This window comes from Xenopus laevis, chromosome 1L (genome assembly GCF_017654675.1).
Source record: "Xenopus laevis strain J_2021 chromosome 1L, Xenopus_laevis_v10.1, whole genome shotgun sequence".
NCBI classification, from domain to species: Eukaryota; Metazoa; Chordata; class Amphibia; order Anura; family Pipidae; genus Xenopus; species Xenopus laevis.
This window is the reverse complement of record NC_054371.1, coordinates 192622052-192646732: the sequence shown is the minus strand read 5'-3', so window position 1 is coordinate 192646732 and position 24681 is coordinate 192622052. Positions and strand designations below refer to the sequence as shown.

General features: G+C 36.9%; 1 protein-coding gene across 3 annotated transcripts in view; it reads right to left on the bottom strand.

The window, feature by feature from the left end:
- ttc37.L (tetratricopeptide repeat domain 37 L homeolog) overlaps positions 1 to 24681 on the bottom strand; it is a 61672-nt gene that overhangs the window by 6320 nt on the left and 30671 nt on the right. For all 3 annotated transcript variants that reach the window (XM_041580877.1, NM_001093102.1, XM_041580878.1), the window contains 21 exon segments: positions 22404 to 22657; positions 21572 to 21674; positions 21175 to 21351; positions 19583 to 19727; positions 18522 to 18600; positions 17449 to 17510; positions 17307 to 17363; positions 15972 to 16040; positions 15194 to 15268; positions 14078 to 14219; positions 13894 to 13987; positions 13531 to 13608; positions 12338 to 12462; positions 8836 to 8959; positions 7617 to 7838; positions 6647 to 6719; positions 4585 to 4638; positions 4375 to 4486; positions 3237 to 3365; positions 2988 to 3112; positions 1474 to 1629 (listed from right to left, as the gene is read on the bottom strand). In XM_041580877.1, coding sequence (XP_041436811.1) covers positions 1474 to 1629; positions 2988 to 3112; positions 3237 to 3365; positions 4375 to 4486; positions 4585 to 4638; positions 6647 to 6719; positions 7617 to 7838; positions 8836 to 8959; positions 12338 to 12462; positions 13531 to 13608; positions 13894 to 13987; positions 14078 to 14219; positions 15194 to 15268; positions 15972 to 16040; positions 17307 to 17363; positions 17449 to 17510; positions 18522 to 18600; positions 19583 to 19727; positions 21175 to 21351; positions 21572 to 21674; positions 22404 to 22657 — 2455 coding nt within the window.

Sequence of the window (24681 nt, the reverse complement as noted above, 5' to 3'; positions counted from 1 at the left end):
AGACATATCAGAGCTCACTCTATTAAAATCACAAGAAATTCTGTCTCTCTACGTGCAGAATTTGTGCAAAAGGCAGTTATTTTGTTAGATTTTGTTTGTAGTGGAATCAGTTGGAATGAAGAGAAATAGATGCTGAGAGAGGGATAGTGAACATAAACTTGATTTCAATAATGATGCAGAATATTTAATTGATTATATTTAGAAAGCTTATATAGCTTATATAATATTTTCATTTTCACAATAGCTCCCTTTTAAAAATGAAGTAAAGGTGAAATCGCTGGTGGGTGCCATAAGTTAGGCACCCCCCAGTGGTTGTAATTATTTACCGTTTACCCTAAGCTAGTCATCCTGTTAGTAGAAAACTGCCCTGGTCTTGGGTTCTTCTCAACATGCACTACAGATCCTCTTCTTCTGCTTCTTCTTTCTTCATTGCCCTGGGGCTGGCGCATGCACAGTAAAGTGAAAAGGCTGGCTAAAGTTAATCTTTTCACTCTACAGTGCATAAGGTTCACTCTGTGGTGGTCACTGGGTATCAGGTAATTGAATACAATAACTGGGGGTGCCTAACTTTTGGCATCCCCCCAATGATTCCACTTTTCCCCTTAACACTTAAGGCCAAATCTATTATTTTTTGAGTGAGAATTTTTCTCTGCGATTTGTGGAGATCACTGGGGAAAAAACCTCAATATATTGACTTTATTCAAGTTTTACTTACCGCAATTCAGTTAAGATTTTTCAATAGGAAAATAATTTGTAAGCAAAATGACATCACCTAAGACCTATTGGGATGCCACAGAAGTCAATGAGAAGTGTATCTTTAGCATTAAAGCAAGTTTGAGTTTTTTTTCCAAGCAGACATTGCATCAACAATGGCTGCTAAAAATTCCTGTCTAATATTATTACCATGTATTTATAAAATAGCAACATACACGGCAGCATTGTACAGCTGAAGGGTATATACATCAAACATACATATTATACAGGAATACTGACCAATATTAAAGATAAAGAGTTCAGTGGAGCTTACTTTTTTTTCTACAGTGATTGTTTCTAAGCTAGGAAATACAGCTAATATCCAACGCGGTCAGTTAGGGATCACTCTGCAACTCTGAACTGTGCATCCAGGAATGATCCCTGGCTGACAGCATCTTCCATAGGCAGATAGGTTGCTATTAATAATAAGTGACAGAGGATGACACACAATAGCTTAGGTTTTCCCTGATAGCACTAGGGACTTAAAATTGCCATTGGACAAAAACTGAACACTAACCAAATAAAGATTGACTTCAATTGTACCCAGCTTCATGTAATCATAAAATCCCTAGAGTAATTTTTGCCCAATATTTAATGGGTTCCATGTATGGAATAAACAGGTAGTGAAAATGTATAATGCCTTAACCCTTCACTGCGTTACTAATCGGTCTCCCTTGCAGGGAAGCTGTGGATTGGGTAGGTCAGCATATTAGTACTTACATGCCAGGCATTGTGTGAAGTGAAATTAGACAAGACTGTTTTCTTCAGTTCTTCTAAAACAGGTTCAGAAATCTGCGCTTGGGACTGGAGCTGTTTGCACTGAATTTGTCTTAAAAGCAGAAAGAAGGGTGTCTGGTCTGGACAGTTTTGAATGCTCTGCAAAAAGATGTAAACCAAGATATGTTTTATTCGTACTGTGATCATACGAATGGATACCCGAACCCCTAAAATGTACAACATGTTTATCTACTCTGGTGCCTTTCCAAGGAGAAGATAAATGCAGGAATGGAAGGGTGTGTTTAAGAGATAAATAAGAACTCTGAATGTTAACAGAGGCATCACACAGGTATAAGGGAGGAAAGGAGAAACAACTGTAGGTGGGAACGAGGCACAGTAAGCAGGGTGGAAGGTCTGAAGATGGCCGAGCTGGGTTGATACACTAAAGGTGGCCATACACGGGCCGATAAAAGCTGCCGACAGACCAAGTCGGCAGCTTATTGGCCCGTGTATGGGGGCCCCCGACGGGCTTCCCCGATCGAGATCTGGCCGAAAGTCGGCCAGATCTCGATCGGATGGGGTTAAAAATCCCGTCGGATCGCGGCCGCATCTGTTCGTTGATGCGGTCCCGCGATCCGACCGCCCGTTTGGCGAATGCTAGGATCCGATCGTTGGGCCCTAGGGCCCACGATCGGATCAGCCCGACATTGCCCACCTCAAGGTGGGCATATCGGAGGGAGATCCGCTCGTTTGGCGACATCGCCAAACGAGCGGATCTATCCGTGTATGGCCACCTTAAGTGATGAAAGAAGAAACAAAGATTGGAGTGGAAGGTGAGTGGCATGTATGGAGACGCAGAGGAATGGAAAGTATAGTGAAAAGTGATGATTTATATATCACACAGCACTGAGTAAATTTATCAGCACTATGTAAATAATAAATACTGTGTTGATCTTGTGGAGGGAAAGTTTGTGTAGACAAACTTCACCCACAGATTTGTGACCTTTAGTGGACAGGATGGTTTCAAAGTGTCCATGAGGCCCTTTTGAAAACTATTTAAATTTGCCCTTCTTTCTGCCCCCCTCCGGGTAACTTCTCAAGAGCCGTTCCCCAACAATGTGATGCAGCAGTTTGACAAAGCTTTTTTTTTTTTATTTCTCGGCCTGCAGAAAGCAGTAAGTGTATGAATATGTATCTTAACCCCATACAATGTTGCAGCATTTGTGTACTCTATATAATGTTTCTGTATATGTAGATATATAAACCCTAAGTAATGGTATATTTAATCCATATGAAATGTATGTGTACAAGACATAAAGCCTATGTAATGTTGTATTTGTTTGTACATAAGACCTATGATAATCCTATGAAGTTGCTGTATGTGTATATACTTCCAAAATAGAGCTTTGCCCTCTGCTGTCAATTGCAGGAAGTTGTATTAAAAATCATATTTACAAATATTAACTAATAAACGTATTTGTGAAAAAAAAATGGTGTCTCACAGCCTAACACAATACCTTCGTGCACAGAGCTTCTGCTTCTGAAATTCGACCTTGATCCTTTAAAGCACAAATTGCCTGACACAATGACCAGCTCCTCAGTGTCTGTGTGTAACTAGCAGGAACAGCCTTCATACCTTCAGCTGTAAGATAAAAAGTAAGTCAGCAGAAGCAAAATTGAATGGATAGGGTTTGCTTTCTTTCTTTTTCTATAATTTTTAATTGCATTTATAGTAGGGCTTGCATCTGTCACTATACAGTACTTACTCTTGGATTTCACAGAGGCCAGGAAAGTCAGACTCAGGTCAGTTTTCTTGTTACTCTTCTTATTAAGATACGAGGCTGTATTCTCTGCCTCACAGGCAGCCATTAAGCTGGCCCAAACTGCTGGGTTATCTGCAAACAATTAACATGATTTCAGAAAGGCTTAACTCTCAGAGTCCAGGATTTAAAAACAAAAAGTTAATTTAGGCTTTCTACACTGAGGCAGTAAAATTGACTGTCAATATGTGCATTTACACATGGGTACATTTACATGGAGTTTCATTTTTTCTAGCTCTTTCTCTTATGGTTAAGGGCAGAGACAGACGAGAAGATTCGGGGGATTAGTTGCCCGGCAACAAATCGGCTCTTCTTCAGGCGACTAATATCCCCGAACTGCCTCCCCGCTGGCTAGAATCGAAATCGCAGGCGGGATGAAACTCGGAGCATTTTCCAAAGTTGCCCGAAGTGTTCCAGAAACATACATATCACTATAGTAATACATGTCAGGTTAAAACAAGATAAAGCAGGTGCAAGTACAGTATTTACAAACGTCAAGGTATACAAAGAGAAAAGCTGATGCTACTGTGGTGACAAGCTATAAGCAAAGACAGGTTTATACCACAAGAACATATATATAGGAGTGATGTCATATTTGCGGTCAGTTCCAGCTAATAAGAACAAAAAGTTCTGTAGCCCAACAGCCGCCAAAGGGTTTGTAACCAGAAATCCCTTCTCTGATCAGAAGTGTAAGGGCAAGAACCAGTTATTTCATAAATGCACACCAGAGGGCAGCAATGCAACAAATTAAAGAAGTATCTAAGCTTCTACGCTTCAAAGCTAAAATTGCTCTAAAATGTTATATAAAATCCATCATATTGTGGTCAAATAGTGGTAAGTTTTACACAAGTGTAAACATATAATGACAGTGTACTTGTTGACAGTTCATATATCCATGATTAACAGAGCAACAAGACCCATTCAGCATGCTAGTATATCCCCTGCCTTGCCTACACTGGAAGAAAGATCTGGAATGGGGTCTGATAGATATAAATGCAAGTAATGACAGTAGTACAACACCCAGATATTTGTCTGATATAAAGAACAGATGTATAATAACTATATCAATAGCAGCCCCAGATACCTGGGAAGAAATGAGCTGCTCTTTGCAAAGTGTTTAGGGCATTTTTCTTGCGATCATCAGCAAGGAGAGCCCCAGCTGACAGTTCATTTACTGCTGCATATAACAGGGCCTTCTGTAAAGAGACAAGATACAGGGTAGGTTAAGCTTCATGAAACTAAGCAGACAAGGGAATAAATAACAACATGGTCATGACAACTGATCTATACGCACCTTTGAATGGTTAATATTGAGTGTATACGCCACAGTTCCAGCAACCGCTCCACCCTAAAATATATATAAATAAAGAAGTACGCTTACAAAGAATAACATGCCCTCTGACTGCAGCCATTTATCTATATGAACTGCACAATATACAAACAAGAATGCCAAAGCTATACAGAATTAAAAATGTAGAATAAAACCAGAAGCTGATTGTGGCCATATCTGTTTGTCTTTGTTATATTCTGCCACATTAGAGGTTAGGATTTTATATTCATAGTTTAATAGATCAGTGAACCTGTATATTTTGCTTCTGCTAATCCACCTTTCTTTCTCCGACTCTCATTGTTAAATCAGCCATAAGTACATCCGAGCCACCGTGTCGAACAGGAATGTGTCGCTATTGTATAAAATTCACTGGACTGCAGAAGATTTAATAATTCTGTTTTGCAAATAGACTTTATTATTTTCATCTTATAAATTTGATATTTAAATTGAAAGTGATAGAGTCCTATAGCTAAAAGAACTTTGACCGCATGCTGCATGGCACTTTTATCTTTTAACTGACACTAAACCTTGTCCAGCCCAGTGGTAATTCAACCCCCTCTAAAACACAAGTTGCCTAAATAAGGAAAGTCAGTTAGCAGCCTTCAAATCACAATGACAAAAAGCATGGTTAAGCTATTAAGTTGGGAAAACTGGGCAGCAAACTGGAAAATGAGGTTCAATGTTGATAAATGCAAGGTTATGCACTTTGGCAAAAATAATATAAATGCAAGTTATACACTAAATGGCAGTGTGTTGGGAGTTTCCTTAAATGAAAAGGATCTAGGGGTCTTTGTAGATAACAAGTTGTCTAATTCTGGGCAGTGTCATTCTGTGGCTACTAAAGCAAATAAAGTTCTGTCTTGCATAAAAAAGGGCATTAACTCAAGGGATGAAAACATTATTATGCCTCTTTATAGGTCCCTGGTGAGGCCTCATCTGGAGTATGCAGTGCAGTTTTGGACTCCAGTCCTTAAGAGGGATATAAATGAGCTGGAGAGAGTGCAGAGACGTGCAATTAAACTGGTTAGAGGGATGGAAGACTTAAATTATGAGGGTAGACTGTCAAGGTTGGGATTGTTTTCTCTGGAAAAAGGCGCTTGCGAGGGGACATGATTACACTTTACAAGTACATTAGAGGACATTATAGACAAATAGCAGGGGAACTTTTTACCCATAAAGAGGATCACCGTACAGGAGGCCAACCCTTCAGACTAGAAGAAAAGAACTTTCATTTGAAGCAACGTAGGTGGTTCTTTACAGTGAGGTCAGTGAGGTTGTGGAATGCCGGGTGATGTTGTGATGGCTGATTCAGTTAAAGCCTTTAAGAATGGCTTGGATGATTTCTTGGATAGACATAATATCAAAGGCTATTGTGATACTAAGCTCTATAGTTAGTACAGATATGAATATATATAATTTATGTGGAAGTAGGGATGGGAGTGTGTGTGTGGATGCTGGGTTTTCATTTGGAGGGGTTGAACTTAATGGGACTTTTTTCAACCCGATTTAACTATGTAACTATTTGCGGAAGCACACATTTGTTTCATAACAATAAAAAAATAAAATAAAACGTATTTATTACAAATAATTATTAAGCTACAACTACAGTTTATGTGCATGTTCATATCAATGACAAGGCTCCGTTAATGTGCCTTTCAGATAATGGGTAATTGATCCTGTTTTGTGTTGTGCAACAGAGGATCTGACCTTGAGCGTATATCTTGAATCCCTGCTACAAGGTATGATACGAATTATATTTGTTGCCAGAAAGGAAATTGTCACAAGTACCAGGAAATGGATTTCTCCATAAAAGCTTAAAAACTGCCAGTAACTGAAAGTAAAACCTTTTGATCCTTCAAAACTTTACAAGTTCCACCATATTATTTTCTGGTAAATGCACCTACTGATTATTTTCGTCATGGTACCGATTAAGATTATAGTGTGGATGACAATTGACATACTGTATTGCACGCTGTACTGAGTCATATGTTACCCGCTGAGAGTAATTGCAATGCTTGACTCTTACCTTTGCATCTCTAGGGACATGCTGAGGGACCAGCCTTGAGAGGAACGCCCACAGCTCTGGATTTCCAGGGTGACTAAATGAAATACATTAACACGAGGCCTCAAATAGAGTTATAGAAATGAGTGGGTTATAGGGGACTACTAGGTCATTCGTTTAATTCAATATTTTTTATTGTCTTGATGTGTCCTGCCTCCTAGTAGTTCATATATACCTCATTGTTTGTGTGTCCCCCAAGGAGAAGTGAGATAAATATATCTTAGTAATAGTACTGTGCTGTCTTATTTACTGCTGTGCAAACTGTCTTTGACAAATGTGCACAAAATATAAATTATGGATCACATTCTGGGTTATAAATTAAGGACATTTTGATTATTCAGGCAATGGAATTTATCTGCTTTACTCCTCACATTTTTATTATACAGAAGCACAATCTACTATCCATTGACAGCTTTAAGCACTTCTCATTAGTCGATCACAGGGGGCTCATTAATCAACACTGGAGCTAATTTGTACCTGGGCAGTAACCCCTGTTAACCTGCCAATGAATCAAACTTTTGTTTGTTTTTTTTATCTTTCTTCAGCTTACTGAAGAAAAAGCAAATTACTGATTGGTTCTTGTGGGTTAATGGCCAGGTGCAAAGTGCTGAAAACCGAGCCCCAGTGAGTGTTTGCATCAGTAGAACTACAACTGGAATCTGTTGCTCCTCAGAAACGATTTCTTATTGTAGTTACAGCAATTGGATTGTTAGAGCAAGTTGAGTTGATATGTAATGAACTAGACATGGTAAGGATCACATAGATCACTGTGATGAGCATGAAAGGCTGAGAAGAAGGATTCCTTACCAAAGGCTTCTACGGGTCTAATAAAAATTCAGCTCCATACAATATAATTTATAAACCTATCACTGTCACTGGGGTCAAAGGTACGGCAAACTGATTTGTATGCAATTCCATGGAAATACTGACATACCTGTGAATATCTCGACAAGCTTGCCTCTGTGCAGCCTCATTTCTGCCTTGCAGTACATATATGGCAGAAGTAATGAGGCATCTTTCATAAATGTTGTCTTTAATCTTGACATGCTTGAGAAGCTCATTGAGAGCGGCCGTTGCGAGAGTAACATCGCGTTTTGCCAGTCCCAGCGCACACAGTGACTGCAGGCTTTCAATACTCGGCTCCTTTAAAACAGAGCTGGAAAAACAAAATTGAAGTGGCAGCCATCTTTCTATGGGTGCAGCCTATGTGTGTTCAGTCCTAAGTGTGTGTGTGAGCAACAGGAAAAATGGATATATAACCATGAAAAGGTTATATGTGAAGATGATTGGGGCTGTAAGTGGGAAAAGGGTTGATGTGCCTGTGTGCTTTATAGGGATACTGTCATGAGAAACATGTTTTTTTCAAAACAGATCAGTTAATAGCGCTGCTCCAGCAGAATTCTGCACTGAAATCTATTTTTCACAAGACCAAATATATTTATTTATATTCAATTTTGAAATCTGACATGGGGCTAGACATATTGTCAGTTTCCCAGCTGCCCCCAGTCATGTGACTTGTGCTCTGATAAACTTCAGTCACTCTTTACTGCTGTACTGCAAGTTGGAGTGATATCAACCCCCCCCCCCCAGCAGCCAAACAAAAGAACAATGGGAAGGTAACCAGATAACAGCTCCCTAACACAAGATAACAGCTCCCTGGTAGCAGCTGGGAAACTGACATATATGTCAATCCCCATGTCAGATTTCAAAATTGAATATAAATAAATCTGTTTGCTCTTTTGAGAATTGGATTTCAATGCAGAAGTCTGCTGGAGTAGCACTATTAACTGATGCATTTTGAAAAAAACCATGACAGTATCCCTTTAAGGAGGGAGATTAAAATAGACATGATGAAAGTATGGGATAAGGACTGTGTGTATGGAAATGAACTAGTAGATGATTTAGACCAGCTGTGCGTGTGCTTGGGATCTTGGAAGGAAAATGAAAGAAGTTGTAGATGACAGAATATGAAATGTTGGAATTGGGATCATTATGGCTCAAAAATCTGTAAGGAAGAAGTGATTTTAATGGCTTTATGAGATGAGTGCACACAAAGGCCTTTCCATTCATTGGATAACACAAATTAAATAATATATATATACCTTACAGTACAGAAGACTCAAAGTAATAGCATAGAAGCATATAGCACTTACCATTTGAAAAGCAAAGTCTTGGCTGTATCAAATTCACCTCGATTATATTCAATTATTGCCAGGGCTGTGAGAATATGTGCTTTCTCTTGATCTGACTTGGCAACAGACAACGCTTGCTTGTAAGCTAATCATATCCAGGAAAACAAAACAAAAAAATGTTCTATTCAATGCAATGCCAAATGAGGCAAATATCTAACTTTGAATTTAACTAATTAAAGGAAACTATACCCCCAAAATTAATACTTAAACAGATAGTTTATATCAAATGAAGTGGCATATTAAATATGTATACCAGTTCGGTAAGATTCTTTAAGTAAATATTGCCCTTTTACATCTCTTGCTTTGGACTACCATTTCGTGATAGTCTGTGTGTTGCCTCAGAGATCACCCGACCAGAAATACTGCAGCTCTAACTGTAACAGGAAGAAGTATGGGAAACAAAAGACATATTTGGCTCATGTGACCTAGCATGTATGGTTTGTTTGGATTGTTTGTATGTGTTTGTGAATCCTAGGATCTCAAGGGATGGCCCTTATTTTTTAAAATGGCAATTTTCTATTAAGGATTACCCAATGGCACATACCGTATATACCCGTGTATAAGCAGAGTTTTTCAGCATCCAAAATGTGCTGAAAAAGTCTACCTCGGCTTATACTCGGGTCAGCGGTACCAGACCCGAGTAGTTGAGATTGCAGTCACTTTTAATCATTCCTATACCAACAGTACACTTGGGGAGAGACTGCAATATCCCACAATGCCCTCTGTTGGTTATATGAAAGAATAACAGTGTGCCATCTGTTGGTTGTATGAAAGAATAACAGTGACTGCAATATCACACAGCGCCATCTGTTGGTTGTATGAAAGAATAACAGTGACTGCAATATCACAGCGCCCTCTGTTGGTTATATGAAAGATTAACAGTGACTGCAATATCACACAGCGCCATCTGTTGGTTGTATGAAAGAATAACAGTGACTGCAATATCACAGCGCCCTCTGTTGGTTATATTAAAGAATAACAGTGACTGCAATATCACACAGCACCCTCTGTTGGTTATATGAAAGAATAACAGTGACTGCAATATCACACAGCGCCATCTGTTGGTTATATGAAAGATTAACAGTGACTGCAATATCACACAGCGCCCTCTGTTGGTTATATGAAAGAATTACAGTGACTGCAATATCACACAGCGCCCTCTGTTGGTTATACGAAAAATTAACAGTGATGGCAATATCAAACAGCACCCTCTGCACATGGTAGTGGGACAGTGGGACAATGCACACAGTAATCCGTTTGGCAATTCTCTGTCACCATCAACTTTGCAAAGAAGTCCGGTTGATCGCTGGGGGGGTCGCTTTGGCAGAATGTGCGCTGCTGGGAGACAGGGCTGTAGTTGTGTCTAGGCTTATACTAGAGTCAATAAGTTTTCCCAGTTTTCGTAGGTAAAATTAGGTACCTCGGCTTATACTCGGGTCGGCTTATACTCGAGTATATACGGTAGTACTAAAAAAGTATATTATTATGAAAATTGTTTATTTATATGAATCCGGGTTTTACATATGAGCTGTTTTATTCAATATATTTTTATAGAGACCTACATTGTTCTAGGGGTATAGTTTTCCTTTAAGTTCATGTTCACAGATACAACATAAAGTTTCCCATTCCATTGATAACATTATGTTCTGCAGCTTTTTGGGACATAGAATAATAGAAATTCATTCAAATTTTCAGACTCAAAAGTGGCCTTTTTATTATGTCAGCTAAGGAAAGAATGCTTAGAGAATCGCTCTTGTGCCATGATTTGGGGTGTTCAAAGCATCTTAAAGGAACAGTAACACCAAAAAATGAAAGTGTTTATAAGTAATCAAAATACAATGTACTGTTGCCCTGCATTGGCAAAACTTATGTGTTTGTCTTTGAAAGACTACTATAGTTTATATAAATAATCTGTTGTAGCCATGGGTGCAACCATTCAATCTGAAAAAGGAGAAAAGGCATTGGTAATTTAGCAGATACCAAATAAAGCTCTGTAATAGAATACAATGGTATTCTACAGAGTCCATCTGTTATGTGCTATGTAACCTGTGCCTCAAATGCCCCCCCCCCATGTCTACACATCAGTTTGCTTATATAAACTACAGTAGTGTTTCTGAAGCAAACACACCATTTGTACCAGTGCAGGGAAACAGCACATTATATTTTAATCACTTTAAAACACTTTAATTTTTTGTGTTGCTGTTCCTATAAATTGCCCATGTGCTATTGACTTAAATGCTGTTTTGTGGATCCTTCTTCCTCTGCATGCACTGACCATAAAACCTATACTACAACGACAAGCGACATTAAGGGTGACACTGTTAGGCATTGATTCTGGCAGTGTTATAAAGCCATTGGTTAAGCTTTAGCCTATAGGGAATTTGGAAGTGAAACTTGATGGTCTCCTTATTTTAAATGCGGATCATATGGTTACAGTGGAGTAAAGTAAATTATTCTGTGTTTTCTGTTTCACAGTGATAGACAAAATGACAATATTTCTGTATAGTTTTAAATAAAGCTAATATTCTTGATATATATATATATATATATAGATATATATATATAGATATATATATATATAGATATAGATATATATATATATATATATATATATATATATATATATATATATATATATATATATATATAGATATATATATATATATTTAGATATATATAGATATATATAGATATATCTATATATTTAGATATATATATATATATATATATATATATATATATAATACACAAAGCCATGAATATCCTGTAAATTATATCCTTATAAACGGTGAGTTCTGATGTCATCAGTTATAAACGGTGAGTTCTGATGTCATTTCTGTCACATGACTCACCGAAACTTGTGTATAATAATAAATAAAGTACCCCCAGTTGCAAAATATGAGGATATTAGAAGTTACCTCGGAGTTTCCTGACCTGTATAAAAACACTCGGCCTTCGGCCTCGTGTTTTTATATGGTCATGAAACTCCTCGGTAACTTATAATATCCTTATATTTTACAAAAGGGGGTACTTTATTCACTATATATATCTATATATCTATATATATATATATATAGATATATATATATATAGATATATATATATATAGATATATATATATATATATCTATAGATATATATATATATATATATATATAGATATATATATATATATATCTATAGATATATATATATATATATATATCTATATATATATATATATATATCTATATATCTATATATATATATATATATCTATATATATATATATATATAGATATATATATATATATATATATAGATATATATATATATATATATCTATAGATATATATATATATATATATATATATATATATATATATATATATATATAGAGATATATAGATATATATATATATATATATATATATATATATATATATATATATATCATTTATCCTATAAAGCACAAATCAATTACCTTTCATGCTTTCCTGTAAAAGTCCCTTTTTGAAGAAAGCAAGAGCAATGCCGGTGAGATCATCAAACTCAGTCAGAGGGGTGGACGAGAAGGTTTGGATGGCCTCTTGGTACTGCCCTACAGCACTGGGGAACAGGAAGATCCCTTTGATGTTAGAAATCCTTTTAACTTCACTCTGCATGTGGCCAAAACTACAAACAGTATTTTTCTCCAGCTCACATGCTATCTGTGGGCCACCTACTAGCAGCATATGTGATGAATAAAATTCTATAATGGAAAAATAATCCACAGGGGAAACATTAACCTTTAGAGCCCCTAAAAGGTTTTAAAGAGATGCAGCTCATTAATTTGTCATTAATAATGACAAAAAGCCTTATTTATTTTACTGCAAAGTAAGGAAAATATACAATACAGTCCTAAGTAAAGTGAATGCCCAGTATACAGTATATTGAGCTTGTCTTACAGATGTTTTGCCTGCTGAAAAATATATAGTCCTGCCTATATTTAATATATTTAGCAGGTGGGTATGGGATTCTATATTCTGAAACCCTTTATCTAAAAAGCTCTGAATAACAGGAAGACCATCACTTGGTCACTGTGTTAGGAGCATGATGAAAACTTTATTTCCCTGTATAATCAACTATCTATAAGTCTAAGGGGCAGATTTATCAATGTATAATTTAGTCTATTCTATTCATTCCTATGGGATTTTTCAAAGTGTATTTATCAATGAGTGAAAGTTAGAGTTCACGGTTTTGATAATTTCGCTTCTAATTTCATTCTTTGATAAATCTACCACTAAGAGCAATACTATAAGACAGAGAGTAGGATTATTCTTGGGAGGAACATTAATATCTTTTTCTTCATTTATTCAAAAGTAAGCAAACATCTCTGTCTTTTTTTATTCAAGGTATATTCAAAGTAGGAAAAAAAACTTAAAATTACACAAATTCGAATTTTAATAAATAGGCCTTCTAGTGTTTCCCCTTGCATCCGCAATGACTGCTCACTCTGTGTAATAAAACATAAAAATAATATTTATGGGACAAACTTTGGAAGTGAAAGCTATCCTTTTTTCTATTATTTTGGTTGCAAATTGTACCCTTTAAAAGTTGCTTTGGCCAACAGAGAATTATTAGAACCCTCTGAGAAAACAGTGCTGCATGCTTTAAAGGAAAGCAAGTTCTGCTTACCAGAGTGACCGTCCATAATGTTGAAGAGCGGAGTTAGAGCTCTCCTTGTCTTCTCTCTCTTGCAGAATGGAAACCACTCTTTGTGTTAAAAATGAGAAATAATACATTAATAAGCAATAAAAAAGCACTTATTTAATGAAGTTCTTTGTATGTGACCATATTTATGACACAATCCCCAATATATAATAAAAGGCACTAAGTTTGCAAAAACCACTACCTGCTGATTGATTGCAATAGGTTAATGCTCCTGGGCAAACTTAATGCCTTTAATTACATAAACCCAAATAAGTATAATGAAGAAAGGTGATGACAACACTGAGAATGAACACAGAGTTGGCTGCTGACAAGCAGGAATTACATTACCTACGGTAAGATTCACTCGCTTGCTTTTTCAGGTTCAGGTGCTCATTTAAATAGCCGAGCATTTCAAAAGCAGTCCGGTCATTTTGGATCCTTTCTGTTAAAAAAAATAAAATATTTCTTATCCATGATGGAAAACATTTTGAATCACAATACAAAATCCATAAAAGTTGGTTTATTAATATACCTGTATACTTGCTTAAAGCAAGGTGAGCTGCAGTGATGGCGTTCATCTGTACAATGTTATACCGGTACAGTTCTGTGTTTCTGTTGTTTTTATCTTGGAGAGTTGTACAGACCCAGTGGGCATATCCTTTTGCTCCTTCAACCTATGACATAACACACCATGATGAAATGAATATACACTTTTGGAAGTATAATATAATGTACACAACTCTATCTCAATTAAATCTTGCATCCTTAGCCATAAATTCTTGTGCCTAATGTTATGTTTTGGGTAGCCGAGAATGAGGAGAGTATAACAGTGCTTTATTAGCAGGCTCATGCAGGCATTACACAACAGTGACTTTCACTTTTAAGCTGTGCAGGAAGTATGCACAGTATAAGTCTTGAGCACAGCGACATCTACAGGCCATTTGTAGAAACACCACATATTCCCGCTATAGTAGGAAAGCATTTGGACAACTATAATAACAGCAACAATTAAACAGTATGCATTTTAAAATAATATTATACATTCTTCACATAAAGTCCTTGGTCCATGCAGGTAGTTTTCTGATTCTCTCAGTACACCTTATAGGTTCACTTTCTTCAGGCCTACTGCAGTTGACATCAGGAGTAGGAAAATGTCATTCATCAAATGGAGCTTCTCCAAAGTCATATCTAACAGGAGCAAGACGACTTGCATTCCATATGCGTCCATCAGACAGTTCATATGTGTATGGTCCTCGCTGGCGTCTCACTTCAAGTGGTGTAGTAAATTTAGATTGTCCTTGTTTCAGTCTTCCTGGTTTCTTAATTCTGACTATTGTTAGTGCAATACACACTAAACTATGAAATATACTGTGCTGGAAATTAAATAATTTCTGACTGTAAAGAGTGTCATATTTCTCTTCAAATTTTCAATTTTCAAGTAAATGTAATACTACTACTACCATCCCAAAAGGGCAGTGTTTAAGGGTGACACACAAACTTCATGTGGTCCTGTGGCGATTACATGTGCAACAGAGATGTAAAAGCGTAAGAAGCTATGAAGCTGCAGTAGGATTTCCCCTATTTGTCAAAGTAGAAAAGACACACCAATCCAAACGGTTTGTGCTATAGTTGAAATGATGGTACTTACGTGCATACTTAGTTCAGTTGTATGTCTAAACAGATCCATGGTTTCATGGCTCCCAACTGTTTCTGCTATTAAAGCCTAGTGAAAAGAAAAGAGAGAGAAAAATATTAATTGATTTTTAAATGGCATCCAATGGTGTGCACATGACCCCTTTATGCTCTCCTGTAGCACCATGCTAAGGGATCTACTAGGAGCTGTTGTGTGTTGCGCATTTGCACTTCTGCACTGAAATTTGTTTTTCAAAGAGTAAACAGATTTTTTTATATTTAATTTTGAAATCTGACATGGGGCGAAATAGGTGCCCCCCAGTCATGTGACTTGTGCTCTGATAAACATCAGTCACTCTTTAATGCTGCACTGCAGGTATGGTAAAGGATTCTGCAGAATAAATAGTGTTATAGCTTGCACTATTGTGGCTAATCTATTGACAATAAACTGCTTCGGTAGCTTTCCTTCTCTTTTAAAAATGTTTTTATAACCTTCCAATGCTCTGTTAATTGCTATCTTCATATCCTCCCGTAGCTTTTAAGGGGAGCCCATGGCTTTTCATTTCAGTTGATGCAGATTAAGGGCATAGCAACTCAATCGAGCACTGATAGAACTTACACTAGTGGGCCAACAGAAAGGATCCCCAACTCTGTTATTTGACTAGTTGGAATGACCCTCACTGCTTAAAGGCTAAGTTTTAATGAAAGCCTGTGCGTATCTCACTCATCATTAGCAAAGAGGTTAAATATGTAATATTAGTTCAATGCAAAAGCAAAATGAATTTAAATCTTACCTGACCAATCCAGCATCTTACATATAATGGGTCAAGAGACTGCGCTACTTTGAATGCTTGGTGGCTTAGCTTGAAAATTAAATAAAGGTAAAAAAAAAAATACATGTTTAATATTACTTTCCTATATAAATATTAATATATACTTTATTATAATATACAACTGCACATTTTATGCAGTACTTCACAGAGAATTAAATGAAACCACCATTTAGCATCAATAACAATTATGGATGCACCGAATCCAGGATTCGGTTCGGGATTCGGCCAGGATTTGGCCTTTTTCAGCAGGATTCGTCCGAATCCTTCTGCCCAGCCGAACCGAATCCTAATTTGCATATGCACATTAGGGGCGGAAGGGAAATTGTGCAACTTTTTGTCAGAAAACAAGGAAGTAAAAAATTTTTCCCCTTCCTATCCCTAATTTGCATAAGCATAAGTTCGGTATTCGGCCAAAATCTTTCACAAAGGATTCGGGGGTTCGGCCGAATCCAAAAAAGTGTATTCGGTGCATCCCTAATAACAATCTCCATTTTTTTGTGGACATCCACTAGAATAATAAGCCAAACTATTTCAAGCTGAGGCCTGCACTTATTTGTCACAAAGACTGGAAACCCAGAATAGATGTCACTACATGAAAAGTCTAAGTGTTGGCACCACATTCGTCAAGATGACAAAAACAATATTAAAGGAGACATATAGGATAAATGAAAAAAACCTTTTTTTGAAGGCAATTATAAGTAATATTTCATGTTGCTTTTAGATGGTGCTTCAAAATTATTTTATCTTTAAAAAAAGCCCCTTTATTGGAGCTTCCTATAGATGTTCTCTGGTCCCTGTCTGTTTTAAAGGAGGGATAGGTGTGTATTAATGGTCCCTGCTAGAAGCACAGTAGGAGGTGGAAGGCCAATCACAGCCCTGCAGTCACACAAGCACAGACAGGCTTCAGTTCCCTATCAGTTCCCTAATCAGCCTGAAACACTACTTTTGTAAGCACAATTGTTCTATATCTAAATGAGTATTATGCACTGGTACATTCTTATTTTTTACACAAAATGTCTCCATTGCCTGAAACTTCCCAGTACCGCTGCATCAGGGAGTTTTCTGCCTAAACACTCACTCACAGTATTTTTCAGCCCCAAAATGTTCTATTGTACATTAGTCTAGGTCGGACTACCAACCTTTTATCCTCAACTCCTTATTTATAATCTAAGTGCGCAATAGAGGCCAAAAAGCAACCATATTGCTCTAATTTTGAGACCCTTTGAGTTCCATCACTTTCACCTATTGCAATGGCAAATGATCCCAAGAATCTATTGCCTCTATATGAGAACGTACCTCAATATTTCCATTCATCAAATATAAAGCCCCCAGGTTTGTCCAAGCTGCCACATTCTAGAGAAATCAAATAAAGCAGACATGAATAAAATTGCTGAAATGAACCTACATACTAGTTAAGCCTGTGCAGAGACATACTCACATTTTGCTCACAGTGAATTGATTTGATGAATGCATGTTGTGCCAGAGCATTGTTGCCCATACCTGGAAATCAAGGTTTCATCAATAACATAAATGAATTTGTTCCCTGTGAAACATTACAAGCTATACTAATTCTATGATATTTAATACCTATAACACTAATGATTTTCTTCAAAGCTGATTAAGAGGCCCTTAGGCTCTAAGGGAAATTGATACTAGTCACAGGAGGATGTAATTGGAAAAAAAGAAAAAGTTCCTTATGGTGTGCATACAGCATGCGATCAATATATTTTTCTGTTACAAGTCAAAAGACTTTTGTTTCACTTGGAACAAAAATTAGCTGTTAATCATTAATGTCACAAACGCTGATGGATAAAATTAGCTTTATTTCTTTTAGCCACTGTTAGAAAGTACAGTTTTTTGTCAACTACATTTTTTTTTTACCAGAACTAATGCTTAAAACCCATTGGATAAAATGTGCCAACATACAGCTCAAAAATATGTCTTCTCTTGATGAAACCCCTGAGGGTTATGTAATTAAAGATTTGCTACAGGTCCTATCACCTAGAACACTGGTATCACCAATAAAGTTTCATTCATAAATAGACCCATGAGTGTAAAGTTTTTTTTTTCCAGTGTGGTCTATAAGGCATACAGATATTTCAAGAGCCCCAACATCTTTAAATAAATCTATAATTAAAATGATGGTAGTTATTACAGGTATGGGACCTGTTATCCAGAATACTTGGGACCTGCGGTTTTGCAGAAAACGGATCTTTTCGTAATTTAGATCTTCATACCTTAAGTCTACTAGAAAATAATTTAAACAATAATTAAACCAAATAGGCTGGTTTTGCCTTCAATAAAGATAAATGATATCTAAGTTTGGATCAAGCACAAGGTACGGTTTCATTATTACAAAGAAAAAGAAAACCGTTTTTAAAAATTGGGATTATAGAATTATAATGGAGTCTATGGGAGACAACCTTCCTGTAATTCTGAGCTTTCTGGATAATGAATTTCCGGATAATAGATCCCATACTTATACTAGAAAACTGTCAGGTGTTGTCATACCTTTGGAACAAGAGACCACACCAAGGGCATTCCAAAATTGGTGATTTCCACTTTCCACCATTACAGCTTTCTTGATACACTAAAAGAAGGGAAATACAATCCAGGAGAACATATGTTGTCAGGAGATGGTAATGTTTGGAAAGCACTATTCTGTATAAATCATTTTATTTTACCCTTTAAAGGAGAACTAGACTTGGCTAGAAATGTCGTACATTATGTTTTGGGCTTCTGTACAAGCCCAAGGCAACCACAGCCTTTTAGCAGGAAAGATCTGTGTCTCGAAAGATGCCCCAGTAGCTCCCCATCTTCTTTTCTGCTGATTCACTGCACATACTCTGTGCTGCTGTCACTTACTGAGCTTAGAGACAGACTCACAATATACAGTACACATAGAATATAAATGTCACAATATAAGGCTGATTAGTAATTAATACAGATAATTACTACATGGCAGCACAGAAACCAGTGCAACTAGCATCAGAATTTAATAATCAATATTACATGCCAACCACATTTTCTGCTTCATAATTTGCTGCTCAGAGCCCACTGAGCATGTGAGTGTTGCAGACACAAGATGGCGACCCCCTGTGACAAGTTTGAAGTCCTGGATCATTGCTGCTATTGAGAAGCTGAATCTTTCGGCTGGTGAAATCAGTTCAGTATATAAAATGTGATTTTTAGCCATTCATTTTAAGGGTTTAGTTCTCCTTTAAGTACAGCAGGTAGTCGTACTTTAGTTACAGAGTAGCAAGTTACTATTTAGATATTTGTTTTTCCGGCCAATCTTGCTTGATTTAGCATATCTGTGTCTGTCCTTGTTAAAGTGTTGCCAGCATAGCATTCCTATGGTTTCACTGTATCATTATTAATCAATATTTCTGATTTATAGGTTACTGGAATCATCACAACTTTTGTTTTTAGGCAGACATGGCTAAACTGGGTGATAAAATCGAAATATCCCATGTGTTAAGTACTGAAGTGATAAGAAGGTTCGAAATCAGATAAAGAACCAGTTAAAGAAAAGTGAAAGCAAGCATAAAGTTCCGCAGCTAATAGCTTACCTGCTGAGATTTTTCTAATAACTCACTGGCATCATTTGTTAAGCTATCGTAACCCATCAAGTGCTGGGACTGGTAATAATAATTGATGCCAAGGTCACACCAGAGATTTGCTGTGGACTGAATCCTCAATGCACGGCCATAACACCTGTAAAATAAATTTGGTGTCTAGACACTATATGAATGATTTCAAATCCTAATTATTTTCTTCACATTGGCCAAGCCAAACCACCATCATCAACATTTCCAGGTAGGAAAGCTTTTGATTTCTTTTGCTCTCTGGCAGCCTCTCCTTAAAAATAAAGGACCAGTAATGTCATTTGTTTGTTACTTTTCCTTTAAATGAAGAATGCTCAAATTTCACCCAGGGTTTTTTTTAATCGTTGGGCTGCACTGCATAGCTGTCCATCACCAACATTACCATTTAAAGGGGACCTGTCACCCAGACACAAAACACTGTATAATAAAAGTCCTTTTCAAATTAACTGAAATCCAATTTCTATTTTTTATTAAAGCATTCATAGCTGTTGTAAACTCATTTAAAAATCTCAGCTGTCAATCAAATATTGTCTGCCCCTCCTCTATGCCTTAGGCATAGAGGCGGGGCAGACAATTACTTTCACTTTCCATTCAGTACTTCCTAGATGTCACTGCTTTCCCCACATTTCCCCAGTTCTCTTTACCATTTAATTGTGTAGCCAGGGCATGGGGATGGACACCAGCTTTAAGCATGAAGCTTCATGCTATTGTGATGAGCAAATGGAAAGCTTTAAAGGGAAAGTAACACCAAAAAAGAAGAGTGTTTTAAAGTAATTTATGTAATGTAATGTGCTGTTGCACTGCACTGAAAAAAAAAATATATGTGTTTAATCCAGAAAGACTACTATAGTTTATATAAGCAAGCTGCTTTGTAGCCATTGGGGCAGCCATTCAAGATGGAAATAGAAAAAAGAAACGGGTGTGCATAGTGGATAATCTGTGTAGAATACAATGGGTTTAGCACGAATACCTCTCTTATGTATAATATGACATTCATTGCCAACGTATAGTTTATTTGTAGGTATCAATAGATACAAATAATAAATGTAACAACAAAAAAACCCTAATATGCAAAAAAAATGCAAGCCTGCATATTTATGCAGAAATGTGGAAAATTCAAATGGATTAACAAACTTTCAAGTACAGGTATGGGACCTATTATCTAGAATGCTCTGGACCTTGGGTTTTCTGGATAACGGGTCTTTACATAATTTGGATCTTCATATCTTAAGTGTACTAGAAAATCATGCAAACATTAAATAAACCCAATAGGCTGGTTTTGCTTCCAATAAGAATTAACTATATCTTAGTTGGGATCAAGTACAAGGTACCGTTTTATTATTACAGAGAAAAATGAAATCATTTTTAAAAATGTGGATTATTTGATTATAATGAAGTCTATGGAAGGCTGCCTGGATAACGGGTTTCCAGATAACGGATCCCATACCTGTACCACTGTGCATTACAAGATTTATTTTAAAATGCAGGATGAAACACGTAACCATTCTGTTATATGATGAAGGATGTGTAGTTACAAATAGTATAAAAGAGTATACCTTCCTCCTAGTGCCAACACTTCAGGTTTGTTTAAGAGCTGTTGTTCTTCATCGTTACCGAGCAGTATCCCCAGGACATTTACTTTGACACTTGAATGTGTGACTGCATATATACATGTACACGCATCTCCGAGGAGCTTCCACAGGCACAATAAGTCAGGGCGAAGCCGTATAGCCCTGAAAATTAATCAAGTAAATAAACTGTACAGTTATATATGTTGCAGCAGAGCAGATTCACTTATCATGGTGAATGTAGAATATTTAACCAAGTACAAACATTTAAACACACGATGTCTCAAATATGAGAGCACCCATGTTTTAAAACCCATTTTAAGCATCCTGTGAAAGCTGAATGATGGTGCTTTACTTGCAATTATTCATACCAAGTTCTACTAACCTAGCCAGAAATTCAATAGCTTTTTCTATAGCGTCAACAGCCTTTAAATCCAAGAAGTCTGAAAGAGCACTTTTGGCAAGCATTAAATGGCACTCTCCTAGGCCTGAAAGAAAACAAACAACATTACCGTAAAATTGACTGGTATCTGAAGTGTATAATATTCAAAAGTTTGTTCAAGAAATCAAGGTTGGAGGAGGATTATAATTAGGGATGCAAATTGCACAGAATCCAGGATTCGGTTCGGGATTCGGCCTTTTTCAGAAGGATTCAGGCAAATCCTTGTGCTTGGCCGAACTGAATCCTAATTTGCATATGCCAATTGGGGGTGGGGCGGGTAATCACGTGACTTTTCATCACGACACAAGGAAGAAAAATTTTTTTTTTACACTTTTTCCTTTCCCACCCCTAACTTGCATATGCACATTAGGATTCAGCCAAATCTTCCACAAAGGATTTGGGGATTCGGCAGAACCCAAAATAGTGAATATGGTGCATCACTAATTATAATGTAGTCAAACAGTTAATAATATTTAAAGACAAGAGGAAAAAATGCACACAATTTAAAGGAGAATGTAAACAACTTGCACTAAATTACAACCCACACATGTAATTCTCCATTTTATACCTTTTCTGAGGACTGCCCTGAGAAAGTGAAACAATAAAAGCATCCATTAAGGGGTCAAAATATATAACTTTAAATTTTAGCACCCGTTATGCAAACTCCAGACAGCATGGCATCTTCGAGTCATCTACAATAACAGATCCCCAGTGTTTTATACATGCAATACTTCAGTGTGAAAACTGCTTAGAGATTAATGCTATTCTGCAGTACCTTTAAGTGCAGGAACATATTCACCAGACTTCATTAGAATTTGCTGATATTCATTCACTGCCTCTTTGTAGGTTCCCAGGATTTGTTTAATGGAAGCTATCTTATATACGCTGTAAATGGAGTCAGGGTTCAGTTCACTGGCTTTCATGAAGGATTTCAGGGCTGTTGTGTAGCCTCCTCTGCTCAAATAGGCTTCTCCTAAACACTCCCAGCAGTTTGAGTCCTTTGGATCCGCTCGCAGGGCAGCATGTAAGCTGAATCATAGGAGAAAGGACACATGAACATTATCCAAATTCTACCAAAAAGGCTTTAAAGGGGGTTTTCATCTTTAAATGAACTCTTAGTATGATGTAGAAAGCAATATTCTGAGACAATTTGCAATTGATTTTCATTTTATTATTATTTGTGGTTATGTAGCTTTTTATTTAGCAGCTCTCCAGTTTGCAATTTCAGCAATCTGGTTGCTAGGATCCAATTTACCCCTAGCACCCATGCATCGATTTGGATAAGAGACTGGAATAGAAATAGGAGATGAGCTGAATTCGAAAGATGAGTAATAAAAAGTATTAATAACAAGAAATTTGTAGCTCAAAGGCGGCCATACACTAAAAGATCCAGTCGTTTGGCGAAGTCACCAAACAATCGGATCTTTCCCTGATATGCCCACCAACAGCAGGTAAATATCGGGTTAATCAGTTTGTTCAGCCCTAGGGCCAAACGATCGGATTACAACAATGGCAATGGGCGCCAACGGAACGAGGACTGTTTCAACTACGAGGTTCTCGATCGCAAGGAAAAATCAAACCTGTCCAATCAATATCTGGGCAATTTTTGGCCAGATATTGATCGGGGAGTCCCGTCGGAATGGCCCATACACGGGCAGATAAGCTGCCGAATCTGTCTAATAGACCAATTTCGGCAGCTTAAAACTGCCCGCGTATGGCCACTTTTACAGAGCATATGTTTTTTAGATGGAGTCAGTGACCCCCATTTGAAAGCTGGAAAGAGTCAGAAGGCAAATAATTAAAGAACTATAAAAAAAAATACATAATGAAGACCAATTGAAAAGTTGCTTAGAATTGGCCATTCTATAACATACAGTACTACACGTAACTAAAAGGTGAACCACCCCTTTAAAATCTGCTAAATTGGTACACAAATTAGGGATGCACCGAATCCAGGATTCGGCCTTTTTCAGCAGGATTCAAATTCGCCGAAACCTTCAGCCTGGCCGAACCGAATCCTAATTTGCATATGCAAATTATGGATGGGAGTGAAATTACGTGACTTTTTGTCACAAAACAAGGATGCGAAAAATGTTTTCCCCTTTCCACCCCTAATTTGCATATGCAAATTAGGATTTGGTTCGGTATTCGGACAAATCTTTCGCAAAAGATTCGGGGGTTTGGTCGAATACAAAATAGTGGATTCGGTGCATCCTTAACACAAATCAATCAAATTTGTCAGACAATTTTACACACTTAACATTTGCAAAACACCTTTAATTCATAATTTTAAGCTCTGCCTAATTTTCATCTGAAACTTCTCACATAATTACTAGCCCATCCATTATTGATATAACAATAGAGTTGAAGGGAATTTAGGCATAAAGTGAGCAGCAGAATTTTTTTTACATTACCGTAGCTTAGAAGGAGCCTTTTTTATGAACCCTCATTACCATGATTGCTACAGAAAAGGCTTAAATGCTGGCCGGGACACCTGAAGGAACAGTTTATGCTGTTTTATAATAAAAAAAAAAAACACTTCAGCAACAATAACCTGCACACATACTGCTTTTATATAATAAATGCTCAGCAGAAATTCAGAGAATGTATTGGACAATAATCAGCACTCGGGTGCAAGCTACCATTAAACATAATGGCACTTCGTTAAACTACAAACTATTTCAGGGAGAAAAGAACCTTCAAGGAATACTCTTCAAAAGTACTGCTGAGCTGAAATACAAACAGGACAGAGCTCCTAGTGTTATTCTTACAAAGAGTTCTCAGAAATTGTAAGTTGTATTTGTGCATAAAAATCCCAAACCTGAATATACTATTCTCTTAAAATAGGCAAAACAAGTCTGATTGTTAAGGCTCTCCAAGAAACATAACTGAAAGACTAATTAACAAGAAACAAGGCATTCAGAATATGGTTTCCTTAAGTAAAGTCAAGAATTCTGAACTATGTAAAGACAGTTATGTACATTACTTATGCGGGCTTTATAAACTAGAAAAATAATGGTTGGTCTATGTATTCATTCAATGTTTACTGCCAT